The 15,032-nt window shown below is 36.1% G+C and overlaps 1 protein-coding gene across 6 annotated transcripts in view; it reads left to right on the top strand.

The window, feature by feature from the left end:
* The window catches only part of Fancm (FA complementation group M), a 255,915-nt gene that overhangs the window by 210,455 nt on the left and 30,428 nt on the right, over positions 1 to 15,032 (top strand). For all 6 annotated transcript variants that reach the window (XM_081735480.1, XM_081735483.1, XM_081735478.1 and 3 more), the window contains 2 exons: positions 802 to 937; positions 13,344 to 14,465. In XM_081735480.1, coding sequence (XP_081591606.1) covers positions 802 to 937; positions 13,344 to 14,465 — 1,258 coding nt within the window. The remainder of the gene's footprint in view (positions 1 to 801; positions 938 to 13,343; positions 14,466 to 15,032) is intronic.

The raw sequence follows: 15,032 nt of genomic DNA, 5'->3' as shown, positions 1-15,032 counted from the left end.
TCATTTACCTTACAGACATGGTTTTGGTGTCATTTTATAGCAAAATACATCAAGTTTTGACTCACGTAGTACACTAGTTCAGAAACAAGCCACCGCAAGCGCTAGCGGCAGTTGCAGCAAAGATGGCTGCCTTTACTGGTCCCGAGCGTGCTAGCTGTGTCTCTTGTTTTGAGGAATCCAAGTCTGCGACAACTGTGCAACGTAATTTTCATTCAAAATATGGTAAAGATCCTCCCAGTAGGCCTACTATTTGTCAGTAGCATAAGTGTTTTATTCAAACTGGATGTTCGGTAAGATACAACAAATCTTCAGGTTGTCCCCGTATGTCGGAAGACGTTGCAGAGCAAGTGAAACAAAGCTTTGTAAACAGTGGTACAAAATCAACCCGGCGTGCTTCTTGGCGTCCCACACATGACAGTTTGGCGTGTGTTGAGAAACAGTTGCATCTCAAGCCATACAAATTACAAATGGTGGAAGAATTAAAAGACAATGATAGAGTTGCTTGTAAGGAATTTTGTGTTTGGCAAGAAATCGACTTCAGATGGGATGTGTGCCGCATCACCATTGGAAGCCACATTAAACCTTTTTAGGTATAAGTTTTTTTTTTTTTTTTTTAAATATGAATTTCCAAAGTTGTAAAGCCCTTTTTGATACACCCTGTATATATATATATATATATATTCATCAAATTCAAAACTTCTTTTCATCACAATTTCCAAAACGTGAAAACAAGTTGTATGCATATAGAAATAAAGAAGATATGGATTATCTCAGACTAATAATATGTAATTTTCTGTCCAGCATTCAGGCGAAGTACTTGCAGTCTGTTTTAAGCCCAGTGAAGCGAGGAGTATTTAAAATACCAGCTCCAAAGAAGATGCGTATGGACGTCTACTCCCAGAATAATGATTATGATGAACAATCTACCTATTTGAATGTAAGTACAATTTCATTGGTTTTATTCATATTTTCTTAATTTAAGTTAAAAATAATGTTCAACTCAAGAGATGTTGAAGCTGGCCATCCTTCTATTCCCTGCATTTCTTCCTAATATTTCAGGAACCAGTGTTGAGTCTTCCTGACATCTACCAAACTCCCTTGGCTCCTAGCTCCTATCGCTTACTTTATACCATATAACTTCCTGATGAATCCTAGTTTCTTCCATTTCGTTTTAATATCTCAGTTCAATCTTTAAAATCTTTTGTCAATTAATAAACATTTTATACTTCCTTACCTTTTACCATAAAATGAAACGTAATTCGTACTGGTTATATTTAGATAGCGCAGTGGTGCCCCCCCCCCTTTGTCCATGACGCACCCTCCAACTGTCTGACTTACCCCCTCCCAGTATCGTGGTATAAAGGACAAAAGAAAAAAAAATATGCATTGTGTTATCCGTAGGTGTTCTTCCATGAAAATAAAATCTTCTTTTCCATTAATTATTACACCCCCTCAAACATATTTATATAGATTTTTAGCCCCCCCCCCCCAATATTTCAATGACGCAGTGGGCACCTCTGGATAACGTTACTCTGGGCAAACTTTACTTGCAGAATTTTTAAAGCCTTTCCATATATATTTCATTTCTTTCTAAACCTAACTGTGTTTTCTCATGGTAATACATACCAGACCCGGTATCATTCTAGAATTGGAAATTTTGATAATCCTCCTGCTTTCTAACACTCATAATAGACTATAAAACACTGAATAAAAGCTTACGAAACTTTTAAAATGTTTTATACAACATTCAACCTCACATTTATGATCACAACTGTACGCCAATGTATTTTTGAGCGCCTGTCCCTTTAGGACTGTGGTATATTCAATTTTTTTTATCTATCTTATCTTGAATGGCACGTCGAACTGTAGGTCTAAGTTTTATATAGGCTGGATACTTAAAACAGATAAATCTGTTTTGTATATAAAAACTTACTTACCCGTGATGTGTTTCCTGAAATACTTCTACAGCCACTGTTTGGTCAAGTTTCAAAAAGCAAAACCAAGTAGAAATGAAATCACTGTCACACATGTCCTGTTTTCACGAAAAACTGAAACTTGAGGCACTTTTTGTACATCTATACGTGTGAAGAAAGAAAGAAAAAACTTCAAAGTTGGTATATGTCACTACAAAATTAAAAATGATTTACAATACACTATTTACAATTTTGACTAATTAATAATTGAGGCACATCAAGGTGTAATTTGTTTCACTTTTTCTAAAACTGTCCCAGACGCATCACTTAATATAGTATTGCAATGGCGTACACAATGAGGGAAGGTAAGGCTTTTAATGATATACGCAAGGGGTTCAGGGTTTCAGTCACCCTTTTGAGCAAGATATGTAGACAAAATACTTGAGGCATAAAATTATATGTAACGTCAACCTTGACGAAATCTACGTACGCCATTCCAATCTTCTATGATTAAAAGACAAATTATTTAAATTTAAATAATTTTACTTAACATTTTACCAGGTTGTCTATAAAATATTGAGCCTCTTACCCTTGAGATGGCGTCGTCCCAAATCTCAGTATGCATGAGTCACAGTGGGTCAGACCTAACGACATTTGACACTTGAATCTAGCAGATGTGCGAAATGTGGTGAAATTCTTGTAATTAGATGTAATGTGTTGTGCTGTGAAGATGAGTGAGCTTTCCTCAAAACTTCGCTATATATTTACAGTTTTATTTCGATAAAAGCACAGATCCCACATAGGCCCGTGAAGAAATTTGTGCTGTGGATTAGCATAAAAAGATGGTTGAATCGCTTTCGTTTTAGAAATATTGATAGTAAAGATGGTCCTCACAATGGACGACCAACCACAGCAAAATGGATGATATTCTGGCAAAAGTCGAGTAAGACCAACATGTAAGCAGTCATAACATTGGCAACGAGCTATCCATTCTTCACCAAATAATGTTAAACAATTTAGAGAAAAGTGACTACAAAAAAGAAGCTCGAAGTTCGGGTGCCACAAGATCTGACTCAAAAATATTTACTCGGTCGAATTTCCATCTACAAATCTCTACTAAAACGTAACGAACTTGAGCTATTTCTGGAGCGATTGATCACAAGTGAAGAAAAGTTAATAACGTCCTGCAACAGTGTGCGAAAAAAAAAAAAAAAAGTGGTAAAAGCGAGATGTCCACAGTGTGTGGCAAAGCCTACACTGATGTGCTGTTCGTTTGGTGGGATTGGAAGTTGCTACCGCCAGGCAGAACGAAAAACTCGAATCTATGCCACAGATAATTAGCGCGAGTGTACTTAGCAATAATAATAATAATAATAATAATAATAATAATTAAAAAAAGCCGGAACTTGTCAACAGAAACGGTGTGATATCTCTAGCTCTGACAACACCAGACTGCATACATCTTCAACGATCCGTCAGAAATTGAGAGAACTTGGCTGGAAGGTTTCAATGCATCCAGCGTATATTGTTGATCTGGCTCCATCGCATTATAATTTGTTTCTGTCTCTGTAGAACTGCTTGAATGTCGTTAGTTTCAAAAGAGTCTTAGAAAACCACATGTCACATTTTTTTTTTCAAAATCCCACAAGTTCTATAGCGATGGAATGACGGTGTTTACAAAAAAAAAAAAAAAAAAAAAAAAAAGGAAGGAAGAAGAAGGGCATCGAACAAAATGGTACGTATGTGGTTTCACAATTCATTATGGTTATTTTTAGATGACAATTAATGTATTCTCAATATCGATCTCCAAAGGCTCAATACTTTTTAGACTACCTCATGTTTAACAGTGCTACACACTCCATTGTGCAATGTAACAAAACCTGTTTGACCCGATTCTGGTGCTACTTAGAAAAAAAATGTGTTCTGTGTCAATAGAATAACAGCATTTACTGTACATTGGTTGTTTCCGATCTACGATTTCAAACTGCATTTACCTTAAGAGAAACCATGTCGCCACCATCGAGAGTGCTCTATTGGTGGCCCTGCATCTGGACAATTGCCCAACGAAGTTTCCACCGTAGGAGACTGGCACGCAGTGTAGTCATGCTAAGCCGCAACCACTCCTCTTGACAGGCTTTCCATATTCCTTCAACGGTGCAGGGTCTCCGGTGAGTCAGGGCTCGTTTCAGGAGGCCGAAGGCGCAAAAATCCATTGGTGACGCATCAGGGGCCTTCACAGGAATGTCTTTGAATGGAATAGCACGAATTTCAGTTTCTACTGCCATTTGTTGGAGGAAGAGGCGGGTTGAGCGAGATGTGTCACCTGACGCCTTGTCTTGATTCCCCCACACACGATTCTTGTCCCTCCCGTAGAGATGGGGAATGTTATGGCGATAAACGGGTGTCAGGACGCTAGCTTGGTAATATTCCGAATTCACCTCCGTATTTCTGGCCACACGATGTATGGTCAGCTTGCCGGTACGAGTATCCAGCAATGATCATGAAACCTGTGCCAAAACTTTCCTTGCATTCAGTGAACCATCTGTGAAAATTCCTCGCACCTGTCGATCGATAAAAAAAGTTGCACATGGCTTGTGACAGTTAGCCAGATAAACATATGCCTCGTCCAGTGTTACAACGAACTTCCACTTTTCACCGTCCAGGCACTTCTCATACATCTTTCGATAGTTGGTGCGACGTTCCTGGATATGTTTTGGCAAGAGCTTATAAACTTTCCATCACTTTACCAACCTTAAATCGCGGTGAATTATGGCATACACTATCTTCAGTTATGTCTGTAGCCAATTCGCGTTACTCTCTGTGTGGGTGGATTCTCCCTGGTGACCAGAGCCCCAAATTCTAGCTCGTGTGCGGCTCGTGGCAGGCCGGGAGTTGGCCTGTTTCTATCCCACATAAATTATCCCACGCCTTGCCGTACCTGCCCCTTTCAACACCCGTAATATACCATTTTTGGACATAGTGAATCCACGCTCCTTGCACAGTTTGATAATGGCACTATAACTGTAGTTCATGTCGGAAAGGGCAGTTGTGTAGTAGGGTGTATTCAAAAAACGTGTTTTCCGAAATCTTGTTACCCTTAGGAGCCATTTTTGGCCAAATGTGGTTAATAAAACAGAAAAAAATTCACATCGATATCTCAATTTTTTGAGGTGCCGCCATCGGCTTGAAATTATTTTTAAAAAAAAAATGACTAAATCGTAGATTTTTTAAGACAATAAGTGAAGTAATTGTAACTACTAATACTATGTTCCAATTACGTTGTAATAATTGTTCTCCAGACTGTCCCAATATAATGTAAAAAGATTTCAAGACTCTACTTCAATTTTTTGAGTTGTCGCCATCCCTATGAACTGTGGGGGACCTGGTGGTATATTAATGTATATTTGTAAAAATTCCGCAAAAAATATTTAACATGTTAGTGGTTTTTCTGTCAGATGTCTAACACAATGGAGTCAAAAATCACTAAAATGAAATGTATTCAACTTCTTATACATTTTGAAAACGTACAACATTTTAAAAGTTTCAGAAAACTCACTGAGATAAATATTATTGTTCCTGCAGCTCTTAGCTTATTTCCAAGTAAATTTATTGCATTGGAAATAACCCAGAAGTCACCACGAGTTCCGCCCTCCCTCCCATTCTTGGACTTATCTTTGATTTTGTGTTTGCAGATTACTGGTTCTCAAATGTTGTAGCTTATTTACGTTCAGTTACTCGTTTTTAATTTGTATTCTGATTTCTTTGTGAACTGTGGTATCCGCTCCCGAGATTTTAAAGTTCCCAAAATAAGTCCATGGCGACCGTTTGCATCACACACAGAACTGGCTGCTTCTGTCACTAATTTTATCATGCATTCTACTGCTTGAGTGTGGCAAGGAAAACTTGTTATTTCTTCACTTGCAACCGCGGCAATTTTTATGCTATGTTGCAGCTCATGTTTTCTTGGGTGTTGTGTTAGTGGTGGCTCCGTCAAGACAGACCACTTTATCATGTCAATGTAGGTTTTTGCGTCTAATTTGATCTCAAGAACTTTGAATTCTCTCACATTGACATATAAGAATAATATTCTTGCTTTCAAAATTCTTCTCCATCCGATCCTTCTTATGTTCGCGTCTGTGTTCGACATTATTGCCAGAAGTAAATTCTCGGCATTTCGCATTATCACTGGGTCTATGATTGATTTAGAAACTGAATCCATAGATCTAGAAAATGACATAAGTTCCCGTATGTTTAGCTCCTTGTGTGCACGATGGTTCGCTTTTAATATAGAACCATACAGGAGCATAAACACTCGTTATGTAGGAAACCATAATCTTGAGCTCTGTTGACGGATTTTCCGTTCCGATATAAAGGCGCAAAATTCTACTAGCAGGTGTCACCCATCTCGCCTGATGTAGCTTTCCAGGATTTTGACTAGCCAAACCTTGCAGAACAATGGCCAGTGAAACAGCTTGACAGATATTCAGAAGATATTTTGGATCTGTGCTTAAATTCAAGGCACTGAAGTTCTGAATCCAGTGAACAGCTACAGGTTCAGAATCAACAGGTGGTAAGGACTCGCAGTTTTGTAAAGCCATTCCAATTTGTCCTTCGTATGAATTTGGCCCCGTAGTCTTACCATCGATTTCATGGGTTAAATGTGTAAGTGGAAGTTCATTTGTGAGCAACAGACAAATTATTCTTTGAAGTGGTTTTCCTAAATAATTTTCAGTATTGGCCATTACTACATTTTTTCTTATAGTATTAACTGGCGTTCCATCACAGCCTAGAACAACAAGTTTTGACATGTCAAAATTTTGGTCACTGAAAAATTGAGTAATAGCTCACTTGATGCTATCTCCCCTCTCTGACAATGAACATACGTGCTCGATATATTTAGGCTATGGCTCTTGAACTGAAACGACAAGTTCTTCTTTCTTCACTATCCTATGCGATATGCTGTGTATTTCGTTCAACACTAGCGTTTGATCTTGCCTTCCATCAAAATTTCGGAAGTATTTAGAAAAGAAGTGGATTCTTCAGTTACAGTTTTCATGATTTTTATTTTTCTCCCTTTCAATCTTGTTGGGATCATCTTTTGCCTTTTGCTGAGAAGTGACCAAGTACACATCTAAAAGTGAAGAAGCTAGAAGCATGACGGACAGACACTTTTGACCTGCAAACCGCAGAAGCGAACGTTGGTAGTTTAACTATCATTTACTTGGTTGGTGGACTCGTATCTTTTTCAATTCTTAGAGATGGACGGAATTCTTTATCTGAACCTGAACATTTTTAAATCGTGGTAAAGTTTGTTCAGCTTTTTTAAAGCTCTTTCATACCGCTTAATAAGCCGTTTAGATTCACGTTTGTCTATTCCTCCTATAATCATTCCTTTTTTTGTTCTTTGGTCAAGAAAAAATGGCACTTCTAACTTTGGCACTCTTCTTTCTTGTTCACATTTACAATGAATTAGTAGATCAACACATTTATACCAAGCAATATCAAATAGTTTCTCTGGCAAATTTTTAAAATTGTACTATTTTAGCATCACATGTGGGGTTTGATTTTTTCACTGATTTTAGGAGCAGACGAACTTTTCGTGATATTGAAGAATTAAGGCAACAACTCCTTGTTGACTTAAATTAGCTTTTCTACATGTAGATGACTTCTTCCAAACTTGAATTATTTTAAAAGCAACTATGTGAGCAATGTCCTTGGCTGGCTGATCTTTTCTAGAGCCGGAATTCCTCTTCTTTGTTTCCCTTTCCCACAGGAATTGTTTCAGCACACTTTCTATTGTAGGCAATTGAACACAAGTTAACTCTTCTGGAGACCCAATAACATCGTGAATAATGTTTTCTGCGTTCTATGACCGTAACCGAGTCTTATTCTCCAATTCCATGTTGGTACAAGCAAAACAATTGCGGACTCACAAAAATATATGGAGAAAACCACAGGCGTGTAAACAATAGCATCAAGAAAGAAAAAAAAGTATCACGCATCAACGCTATCAAACTAGCAGAAGCACAGCACTCAAATGTGATAATTCACCTCAAACAGATTTTTATGTCTGAGTAAAGTGAATCCACTTGTTTCGATAATTGAGTTGCGGGGGAGGCAACTGCCATACACAAATATTATAAGTTTATCGATTTTTTTCCCAGGTCAAAGCGATGTTGCATTCGATAAACAAGAGCTATCGATTTTAAATTTCTTTCCTCACTATATTTGGACTATTTGGAAAACAATTATTACTAAGGGTAATACTGTATAAAGTAATAAATATTTCACTTATTGTTTTAAAAATCTACGATTTTATCATTGTTTTCGAGTTTAAAGCCAATAGCGGCACCTCAAAAAAATTGAGGTATCGATTTAATTTTTTTTCTATGTTATATTAAACACATTTGGCCAAAAATGGTCACTAAGGGTAACAAGATTTGGAAAAGAAACGTTTCTCCCATACACCCTATTGTGTAGTCCTTCCAATAAGCACTTATTTTCGGCGGCATTTGTCCGAATATGCACTTACCACACCTGTCACGCACAGTCAATGGTCCAAGGTGCCCACAGACTTTCAGCTTCCTTCTCTTCCTGTTTGGTGGTGCTGCACGAGATATGTAATTTCGTCACCATAGATCGGAAACAACCTCTGTAAGTAGTTGCATCTTCTATTTCAGAACTCACAACAGTGGAAAAGAAGAAGTAATGTGTTAACCCTATATTTACTTTCTCCCTTTTCTAAGGACAAGGTGAAATAAAATTAGAGAAATTAATGTTCATTGCATAAGCCCCATTAAATCATTTTATCCTTAATTTCAGTAATTCCTTTTGTTATTATTCACACTAAACCTTGCAGAAAAGGAGAATTTTCTTTTTGTTTTCTTTCACACCGGCTCTTACTGTAATATTGATATGTTATGAATTAAGTTGCATTTTAGTCAGTTGTCAGTTGTGCAACAGGTAATTCGCGTATCATGAAGTATGGCATAATAAATTACCAATGATCGTTTTAATTGTGATTTTAGTTTACAGCAAACAGTTACAATTACCTATCCAATTTATTCGAATTTTTTGAAACTCATGTTTGTTTAGAAACCTTAATTCTGAAACAATATATTATCTTGTTTTAGAAAAAGGAAAATACAAATTACAAAGTATAAATAAAAGAGAAATATTGTTAAAATCGGAACACCACTTCCCATTTTGAACTTACAGTTACAGGTTTAAACATTGCTGAGGTAGCAAGCCTTACCATAATAATAGATAGTGTCATTTGTTGTTTATGCATAGCTGTTAATTCCTCATCTAATCCACTTGAATACAAAAACAAGTTGACCAGGAAAAAACCTTTACCATTATCTATAACCTTGTCCAGAACATAGGCTACCAGTTGAGGTGTACAACTGTTTTCCTATCTTTTTATTAGTTTACATCAGGCATTCTTGACTTTGAAATTGGCTATTTTTGTTTTTCCTTAATAACATAAATTATTTCTATCGCATACATTTGGTATAACAATTAGCGTAAGTTGTTTATATTCGCCTAATACACGTTCTTCTATCATAGCTTAGAACGACGTTTGTAAACACAGGTTACCTTGACGTAAAATATATATATATTTCTGTAAGTTACTGGAAACCATACTCATGTTCTTCCATTCTCTTTAAGGTTAATGATGAATATTAATAGATATCGGATTTTTATGCAAGTGCCTATTGTATTTATTTGTTTATAAGCATCTCTGTTAAACTTGGTAGGAGTTTGTGACATAATACATCTCGAATTTGAAGTTTCATGTTGCATGTAAATGTATATTTCAAAGATTAGAGCATATATGAGCATGTATTAGTACTTAAGAGCATATTTAGCAAAGGTTTTGACATCGTGTTCCAGTGAGTGTGAAAAATGCCGAAAGATAAAGTAGATCTTTTAATTTCCTTTTAATTTTATATGTGTGTAGTTTTAAAACATTATTAATATATAAATGTAAATATCAGGCCCCTGAAAGGTAAAGTACTCTTTCGGTGTTAAATTTCACCTAAAAAACTTCTCTCACAACTTTGCTACATGTTTCAAAGTGCTCTCTTTTGTTTTTTGTTAGTGCATATTAAGTGTATATTTTAACAAATTTAACAGCATAGTTCCATGCATATTTGATAAATTCTAAGTGCATAAAAATCCGATGTCAAGTGACAAAAGAGCAAAGTATCAAAAAATAGTGATAAAAGAGCATGTATGGAGAAAGTATGCAATTTTGCTGGCTTGTAAAGCATATTTTTCGCTTCTCTTTTTCTTTTCTTTCCTTTTCTTAAAGCAACACGGGATGTACTTAAATTTGAACCCACAAAATGGGGGTGATGTAAATATTTCCTGAAAGCTTGAGTTAAGGTAAAATCAAAACCGGTTACCAAAATTGGGGAGGTCTCAAGCATTCCGCTTGGGAGCAACACTTTACTCATTTTTATTCAAAAATTTAAGCTTGTTCATAAAGTCCGTTGCAACCCCGAAAAATCTGAAACGGCGAGACAAACAGAAAAACATGGCTTTCATTATTTCAAACTACAACGTATCAAAGTAAAATAAATTGTCCCAGACGGGATCCAATTCAAATTTTTTAAATGAAAAAGGGGGTCAACTTGCGTATCGTATGAAAGTTGGTGTTAAATGAAAGAAGATAAATCAAGTCTCTACTCTCTGCGATAAGCCTGTGCAAAATAGCGGTGGTCAAAATATCAACTCAATCTTTATTGCAAAGTCTGTGGCCACTTGTATGAATCTGAAACAGTAGGATAGGTGTAAAAACAAAACCACAGATATGTTATTATTTCAAAATTATAATGATTCAAAGTATAAAAAAATGTTCCAGGGTCTCAGACGGGGTCCAACTCAAAATGTTGAAATGGGAAAAGGGTTCAAGTTGAATATCGTATGAAAGCTGATGTTAAGTGAAAGAAAATGAAATAAGTCTCGACTGTTGATGATAAGCCTGTGCAAAATGGGGGTGGGTCAAAATGTCAACACAAGCGTCATTGAAAAGTCTATGTCCACTCCTATTAATCTGAAACAGTGAGACAGGTGTAAAAACAAACAAACAAAAAACAAAAAAACTAGAATATTGACATTTTGACCCACCGCCAGTTTCCACACGATCATCATCAAGAGTCGAGACTTATTTTATCTTTCACTTAACATCAGCTTCCATACGATACTCAACTTGAACCAATTTCCCATTTCAACATTTTGAGTTGGACCCCGTCTGGGACCCTGCGAGGAACCCTGAACATTTTTCTTGCTTTGAATCATTATATTTTTGAAATAATGACATATCCGTGTTTTTGTTTTTACACCATCCCACAGTTTCAGATTCATATGAGTGGCTATAGACTTTTGCAATGAAGATTATGTTGATACTTTGGCTCATCGCTATTTTCCACACGCTTATCGTAGAGTCGAGACTTGATGTGATTTATCTTCTTTCATTTAACACCAACTTTCATACGATATGCAAGCTGACCTCCTTTTCCATTTAAAAATTTTGAGTTGGACCCCGTCTGGGACCCTGGGATAATTTATTTTACTTTGATACGTTATACTTTTGAAATGATGAAAGCCATGTTTTTCTGTTTTCATATCTGTCTCACCGTTTCAGATTTTTTGGGGTTGCAACGGACTTTATGGACACGCTTAAATTTTTGAATAAAATTGAGTAAAGTGCTGCCCCCAAGCGGAACGCATGAGACTTTCCCAATTTTGGTAACCGGTTTTGATCTTACCTTGACCCAAACTTTCAGGAAATATATAAATCACCCCCACTTTGTGGGTTCAGGTTCAAGTACATCTCTAGTTAGTAGTTTGCCTTCGACAACTACAATATTAGAGATGAACGTCGTCGACCATGTTGTCATTTAACAATTAAAAGCGGAAAAAAAAAAAGAATATTAAAAGGATTAGGTAAGCCGCCTGAACGTTTAGAGTACACTTCAGGTTGGTTTCCAAAATGCTTTTCAAATACTGAACCATTAAGGTAAATAGAATTAAGAGTTTAAAATTATTATTATTACTAAGAATTCTGCCTTTTGGCAGATCCTGGTACTGATCAGGGTTTTTTCTTCTTCTTCTTCTTCTTCTTAATTTTCAGTTTGGACCTGGAAATGTTTCTTCCGTGTTTCTCAATTTTCAGCTTTCTCTTTTAACTCTAAATATTTTCTTCTATTTTTCAAATCGTCGATCAATTGTGTTCTTCCTATTTCTGAGTTTCCCTCCATCTTTTCTTCTATGGCGGTATGAAGAAGACAATTTCTTCGCAATATGTGTCCAATCCAATTAGCCTTTCTACGAAAGATGGTGGATAGAAGCATCCTCTTCTTTCCTATTCGTTTTAAAACATCTTCTTGTGTTAGTCTTTGTGTGTATTTTATCTTCTCCATCTTCCTCCAAGACCACATTTCGAAGATCTCTAAATATTTTTTTCTTAACTTCCGTAATGACCAAGTCTCTAAACCATAAAGTCGGATGCTCCTATATAGCACTTGACCAATTTCTTCCTTAGTCCAATATTAAGGCTGCTAGTTAAGAGTGATCTTTTCTTTTGAATGCTTCTTTGCCTATGGCAATTCTCGACCTGATCTCTTTGGTGCAGTACGCGTCTTTCGTCAAAATATTTTCCAGATATTTAAAATGGTGGACCTTTCCAAATACTTCTTGTTCTATTCTAACTTGGAAGGGCGCATTTCTCATGACTTTTGATTTTTCGATGTTAATTTCCATTCCATATATTTTTCCATTGTCAACTATTTTGTCAATCATCTCTTGTAATCTTTCTTCGGTTCTAGCTACAATAACCGTATCATCTGCATGTTATTGATCTGCCTTTCAATCTTGAAATCTCCAATTCTAATTAATGCTTCCTTCATTAAACATTCAGTGTAAATATTGAATAATTGGGGCGACACACTACATCCTTGTCTGACTCCTCTTCCAATCTCCACACTATTGGTTTCTCCTTCATTCAAGCGCATCTTGACTCGTTGTGCTATGTACAGGTTGAGAATGAGCCATCGGTCTCTCCAGTTGACCACAATTTTTTTAAGTATTTGCAAAAGTTTCGTCCAATTGACGCTGTCGAAAGTTTTTTTGCCAGTCTATGAAGCTCAAACACAACTCTTCCTTTACATCAAGAACTTAATCTGATATAATTCTTATCAACCCAGTGGCATCTCTGGTACTTTTTCCTTTCCGGAATCCAAATTGATCTTTATGCAACATTTCTTCTACCTTACCTTTCAGCCGCCTGTTTAGTATGCGCGCAATTATCTTTGTAGCGTGAGAAATAAAATAAAATACTAATATATATATATTCATGATCAAAGTGTTACAAATATTACATTATCAACACAAATTGTAATGTTATTGATGTTTTCTTTTTAGGATTCATTTTGTGTTGGCGACGAGAGTGAGTGTGAAGATGAAGAAGAAAGTGAAATTTCTATTCTAGATGTAGCAGAACAATGTTTAGAAGAAAAGGAGAATAAAAGAACTGTAACCACGAAACGGAAGAAAGAAGAAGCATCTTCGAACACGAGAAAAAGGCGAAGAATAATTACTTTGAGTGAAAGTGATGAAGATGATAGAGATCTTGAGCATTCTGCCAATATTTCTGCAGGAAAATCAGAACAGAAAAGTGCGTGGAACGATTTGATCTCTAAAGAAAATTCTACGAACAGTAAGTTACAAAATCAACAAGTAAACGAAACAAAGATTAGTAATTTTACCAGTTTAAAGAATAGTGACAAAAAGTGTGCGAAACAAGACGAACATGCAACAGTTTTGAATGACGAGGATGTCATTGACCTTACATTTGACGACTGGAATGTGACTGAAATTGAAGAGAATGAAAAGGCAAGAGTAAAATCAAACAGTTGTGGCACGAGTAATGTATTAAAATGTGATGATCGTTTTATACAATGTGATAGAATAACCACAGTATTATCTTCCGAAAAGAAACCTAATGTATTTGGTGCTAGTGCTAACAGTTCTATAAAAAATCCAAATGTGTGTAGTGTAGTTCCAATTTTAAATCAGAAACAATCCAAATTAATTGAACATACAGTTACCAGTGTAAGTGCCAGTTCACGTCCTAGTGTTCCTATCAGATGCATAGAAAATAAATCATCTACCAGTAATACAGAGAAAGAGAAAAATATTAGTCGTGTAGTTAATGTGAAGGAATCGTATCATAAAGAACCAGATTTTAAGCCGCATAATAGTGAAAACACTAACAAAACTAGGAATTTGTTGAGTTCTAGGCAAGTGTTAAGCGAATCAAAGTCCTCTACAACACAGGGAAAAGTACAAAGCTACAACCCAGGCCCTTCAACTGGAAAAAGTTGGAATGCTTCTATATATAGTAATGTTTCATCAAGATCGGATTTAACAGGTGTTTCGAGCTTGTCACGGTTAAGTTCTACAGAGCAACGGAATACTTCGAATAATTGTTCCATCAGCGTATCCAGACCTTCCCAGTCATTCCAGAATCACCAAATGAAACAGGTTAGTAAATATTTTCTTACTCAGTAAAGTAATTTTATTTACTACTATTAAATTGGCATTGATTTCCGTGTACTAGCAAGACCACAAAACCTAGCAAGAACTTGCTCAAAATAATAATAAACATGTATTTCACCAAATAATCTTATCAGAATCTTCAGGATAGGCCATTATAAAAGTAGTGATGAATTGAAACAGCTGCGTTATTACGATTATCACAATAAAGATTTGGTAACAAACTCATACTCACGTATCATAATAGTTATGAAAGTGGTACCGTTATTTTATTGTGCTTCTGGGCACCTTGTAGCATGTTCCTACCGTCTGCAGTTCTTCCACAGTGTGGTGATGCTGCAGATGTTATTCGTGATTTTTTTCTTTAAAGTTTATCCATGGTATGTGGATTATAGTCGTACATCCTTTAAATCTCCCCAGAAATAAAAATCGCACATGGACAACTCGGAATATGGACCAATAATTCGTATACCACGGATGAACTTTATATAAATTTCGAAAATTATCCTCAGCATCACAGTGGCTACAGATAAGTATTATTGATGTTCTTTGTGA

This window comes from Thermobia domestica, chromosome 13 (genome assembly GCF_964235325.1).
Source record: "Thermobia domestica chromosome 13, izTheDome1.hap1.1, whole genome shotgun sequence".
In the NCBI taxonomy this organism is placed as follows: Eukaryota; Metazoa; Arthropoda; class Insecta; order Zygentoma; family Lepismatidae; genus Thermobia; species Thermobia domestica.
This window is presented reverse-complemented; position numbering and strand designations above follow the sequence as displayed.